Below are 5,035 nucleotides of genomic sequence, written 5' to 3' on the forward strand. Positions count from 1 at the left end.
TGATAAGTATGATAAATGTTGTAGTATATATAGGAATCAATCAGTCAATCTCTCTCTTTATTTATATCTCACACTTATTATTTTTCTTTTATCTTGCGTTTATTGTGTGTATTTGTAAGTATTTAAGTATGCATGTGAAGGGTTAATAAGATAGTATTTGATATTTTTTTATAGTTCTCTCGTTTTCTTTTTTTCAGCATGATTAAAACTAGGTACTGACAGGTCGTTGTGAGACTTATATTGTATTGTAGTAAGTAGTAAATTATTGTTGGGTTATAAGATATTTTTTGTGATGTAATAATAAATAAGCAAAACTACCTTGGGAAAATATGTCAAGAAAAGCAATTGACCTGGAGGAAAATCAATACATACACTCACATTTATTATCTCAGGTATTCAAAAAGGGACTCATCATCAGCATAAACGTGTATTAAGTCAAATGTATCCCCAAAACAGTTACCGTACGAGGAGCAAGACAGGCCGAGGTGGGTGACATATATCCCTATAAAACAGCAGTACCAGTCTTTCTATAATTATAATGTCACGAAAATCAATTCACCTGGAGGAAAATCAACACATACACTCACATTTATTATCTCAGGTATTCAAAAGGGAAGTCATCATCAGCAAAAACGTGTATTAATTAAGTAACATCAGCAATTCACCTGGAGGAAAATCAATAAATACGCTCAAATTTATTATCTCAGGTATTCAAAAGGGGACTCATCATTAGCAAAGACATATTATCCCTAAAAAAAAAAAAAACAGTTACCGTACGAGGAGCAAGACAGGCCGAGGTGTGTGACAGTAAGCAGGAGGCCACAAGAAGAGGAAGAGGAGGAGCAGCAGACGAGAGGCAGAGGCCGAGAAGGAGGAGAGAGAGGACCCACTTCGACCATGCAGACGGCCAACCACAGCGCCGACCCGAAGAGGGCGGACAAAATAATCAGGTAATGGCCGGGAAGGAGTGGAGGAGGAGAGGGTGAGGGAGGAAGAGGCAGGGAATGGAGGAGGAGGGACTTTATTGTAAGGCTTCGTGTGTGTGTGTGTGTGTGTGTGTGTGTGTGTGTGTGTGTGTGTGTGTGTGTGTGTGTGTGTTTTTCTTATATACTTTAACACCCATCGTACTCTGAAGTTTCTAGCACCTAATCCTCCTTTCATCTTCCCTTCTCCTCTCTCTCTCTCTACCTATCTATCTATCTATCTATCTGTTTTTCATTATAAGGTATTCATCTTATTTAACACCCATCGTACTTTGAAGTTTCTGGCACCTCTTGTACTATTCATCTTTTGTTGCAGTAAGTTTCTGCAGAAATGTGTAACTTGAATGATAAAGCCTCCCCATCCTGTTAGGTGATCTTAGGAATGCATAGATTATAGGTGGCGTGCATGAGAGTAACTGTCCACTTATGAGGAGGAAAGAGGAAGAAGGGAGGATCAGGGAAGGGCAGCAGTCAGTTGGAGGTAGGGAGTGTTAAATACTTAACCAGTTTGTGAAGGATTCTGGGAGTGGCTTCTGTATCCTCTATATTCACTGTTAACTTTTTATTTCTTTCCACATACTGAGCCACTTTTTCATTATTTTAATTCCATGAAATCTATGAAATTGAGCTTATAAAAATAAATATACAAAGTATGTGCAGTTATCTTTAAAGAAATAGATAGATAGAGATAAATATATACAGATAAACAGAGAGAGAGAGAGAAAAAAAAAAAAAGATGAAAGGAGGATTAGGCAGAGAAGAATGGCAATAATGAGGAAGAGGGAGTGTCAGATAATTTACCAGTTTATGAAGGATTCTGGGAGTGGCTTCTGTATCCTCTATATTCATTGTTTGTCAGGTTTTCTTCCACAAGCTGATCCACTTATTCCTCAGTTTTTCATGTATTTAATTCTATGGAATCTATGAAATTGAACCTTAAATAGAAACAAATACTGTACACAGAATGTATAAAGTCTTCTTATAAGCAAAGAGAGTGTGGAAGGATAAGGGCAAGGCCTATTTACACCACACCTAGGCTCTAATCCGATAATTGGAGATAGATGTGGCAGTGTGGTAGGGAAGGAGAGACCCCCAGTAGCCAATGCCAAACTGATCTGGTAAAAATGATTTTACTATAGCAAATTGACTAATACCTAACACATCAAAACTTACCATAAACTAATAGTTTTGTACACCATTGTGAGACAAATGAAATTATCGATATTTATCACTCATTCTTGTCTGAAACCTGACATTTCCTGTAAAGAGAAGGTATTATGTAGTGAAAATTAATTGACAGAATACAAATAGTCCATCCAACCCCATAAGGAAAACTAAGGACGTTAAACAAAAAAGAAGAAAAAAGAAATGATTCAAGCACAGCCCATTGTTCCCCCCAGGTACAAGCCCCCAGCGCAGGGCACCCCAGGGGCTCCGGGTGAAGACCCCACCACCGACTACATGAATGTGTTGGGCATGATATTCAGCATGTGCGGACTCATGATGCGGGTGAGTTCTTACAGCTGCCAACACCACATTTCAGACTATATAAACATTTCCATTCATCCAGCACTTTTTTATCATTGAATAATTTGGCAAGGGGGCATGTGGGTATTGAACGAAGAGGTAATGAGAATGTGTGGTGTGGAGGATGCGTTGAGTAACTTGAGAAGGCAGAGGTTAAGATGGTATGGACACGTCAAGAAGGAGGGCCATGTACTCAGAAGAATCGTGGAGGTAGAGGTAGAAGGGAGGAGACCAGATGGAGACTGAAGAATACCTGGAGACGGTGTGTGGAGGAAGACATGAGAAGAATGAACATCAAGGAGGAGGGAGTGTATAATCATCAAAAGTGGGAGACTCATACCCCATCCAAACCTCGTAAGGGAAAATACATAAGTACATTAAATGAGAAGAAGATTCTGGCAGGGGAGAAATGAGAGGAGCTTGATAGATTTATTTTATTCAAGAAATTTGAGGAATACTTAATATTTATTTCTGTATAATTATATGAATTTTCTTTGATTTCCATTGCGTAAAGTTTTCCACACCTCTGTCAACAGCACACACTATCATACCTAATTATTTGTGTATTAGTTTCCAGCACCCTTATTAAGTACGCAATAATTGAGGTGTATAGTTTAAAAGGAGCGACCTCTCATTTTTATAGTTCTGAACAAATCGTGTTTTAAAGCGACCACCAGACTCCACACACCCAACACCAGCCAAGTTCATCAGAAAAATCGCACAACTTTAGACTTATAAATCACCCACTTTAAGATTTCTTTTTCCTTAACTTTCTTCATTCACCACATGATGCAGCATGAATTCAGTAACCAGATTGTAACTTCAGAGCTACGATTTACTCAATTTAATGTTGCTTTTTCCTTAACCTATTTCGCCATACAATGCAGCAAGAATTCGATAGCCAGATAGCAACTTTAGGCCTGCAAATCACCCACTTTAACCCGGTAGCAGGGATGGGCCAAATTTGTGGCTTTACCGTGTGGCAGCGGCAGGCCAAATTTGTGCCATGATATAAACCCCCAAAAATAGATGATACATAATCTGATCACAAATGCCTTGATATATATTATGAAATGGTTTGTGTGAGGGGTGATCTTTTCTCATTTTTCTCGCTCGGAGGGACCATTAAGAAATATGATCCCCGCTGCTACCAGGTTAAGGTTGATTATTCCTTAACCTACTTCACCATACAATGTAGCAAGAATTTCATAACCAGATGCTGCCAAAAACACAATACTACGACCTTAATTGGTTTGGTCGCCCCTTTTATACTGAGCGCCTCGTATAGTGTGTGTGACTATTCATATGTGTGTGTCATTGCAGCTCAAGTGGTGTGCCTGGGTGGCGCTGTATTGCTCCTGTATCAGCTTCGCCAACGCTCGGGTCAACGACGACACCAAACAAATGCTAAGCAGCTTCATGTAAGGCCCTGTGGCATCTCCTGGGGTGGCGAGTTGTCATATTTAGCATGCTAGCAGAATTGGTGGATTGGTTAATTGGTTTGAGTGTTTGATTGTTTTTTTGTTTTGTTTTTATGTCTTTAGGGTATCAAATTAAAGTATTTAGCATGCCAGTGGAATTATTTGATTGATTGGTTGATTTTCTTTTTGTCTAGCTATATTTAATTACCCAATAGACAACAGTGGCATATGTTTTTCGTCCATATTTATTTGACTAGTGGAAAGCAGTGGCATAGATACATTTTTCTTAGCACAATATGGTCTGACTAATGTGTGTCCTGGTAACATATATGGAATTTAAAAATATCATTTGGCGAGACTTTTTCTATTTCAATTACTTTTTCAAGTGTAGAGAAAGGAAAAGTATGGTTAGAAACATTTTTTCCCCTTTTATTCATGTGAGTGACAGACAGCATGGTTAACACTTCACTTTCTTCAGCCAATAACTCCCATTTCTTCCTCTTTGTGCCCTTCCACAGGCTGTCCATCTCTGCAGTGGTGATGTCATACCTCCAGAACCCCCAGCCCATGACTCCACCCTGGTCCAATATATGAGGCTTTAACACAGCATGTAAAGTTAGAAAATGTCTCTCCCTTTATTTTTTTCAGTAATGTATGTGATGTATGACTTTTATATTGCTGGACATTTTATTTAATGATGAATGGATGACTAGAAAGATCTTTTTCAGTATTAAAAATGTCTCCCCTTTTACCTTCTTGTGTCATTTAGGTGATTCCTGCTAAGGCAAGAATATTTACAAAATACCTTTATATACTGTGTTTTGGAACTTGAGATAAAATTTTGCAAGCCCCATTCACTTGTCGGTCAGATGCCAGAAGAGAGACTGGTGTTGGGAGACCATGTGTGTGCTAAATGCTGCTGCTGCTGTCACTGCCACCACCAACACTGTGGCTTTAGGCATAAGTTAAAAGGTGAGAGACCAGCTGAGGTTTAATGTACAGTAGTTGGTATTAGAAGTGTGTTTGTTTTTTTCTTTGTAATTTCTCATCGTCATCTTGTACACTGGAATGAGCACTGAATGGTTGAGGTTATTTCACATTAAC

General features: G+C 38.7%; 1 protein-coding gene across 1 annotated transcript; it reads left to right on the forward strand.

The window, feature by feature from the left end:
* Positions 1–781: 781 nt before the first annotated feature.
* LOC126980825 (protein Asterix-like) lies at positions 782–4,682 on the forward strand. The gene is made up of 4 exons (XM_050831104.1): positions 782–950; positions 2,384–2,492; positions 3,834–3,931; positions 4,450–4,682. Exons 1-4 carry the CDS (start codon positions 898–900, stop codon positions 4,523–4,525), a joined length of 336 nt encoding a protein of 111 aa, XP_050687061.1. The 5' UTR covers positions 782–897; the 3' UTR covers positions 4,526–4,682.
* Positions 4,683–5,035: the final 353 nt, after the last annotated feature.

The sequence above is a fragment of the Eriocheir sinensis genome, chromosome 4, assembly GCF_024679095.1.
Source record: "Eriocheir sinensis breed Jianghai 21 chromosome 4, ASM2467909v1, whole genome shotgun sequence".
NCBI classification, from domain to species: domain Eukaryota; kingdom Metazoa; phylum Arthropoda; class Malacostraca; order Decapoda; family Varunidae; genus Eriocheir; species Eriocheir sinensis.

Bases quoted from the DNA above. Each gene is read 5' to 3' on its own strand.
- LOC126980825 (XM_050831104.1), top strand. From the start codon at position 898: ATGCAGACGGCCAACCACAGCGCCGACCCGAAGAGGGCGGACAAAATA. The intron at 951-2,383 runs GTAATGGCCGGG...TGTTCCCCCCAG, and splicing joins AGGGCGGACAAAATAATCAG to GTACAAGCCCCCAGCGCAGG. The intron at 3,932-4,449 runs GTAAGGCCCTGT...GCCCTTCCACAG, and splicing joins CAAATGCTAAGCAGCTTCAT to GCTGTCCATCTCTGCAGTGG.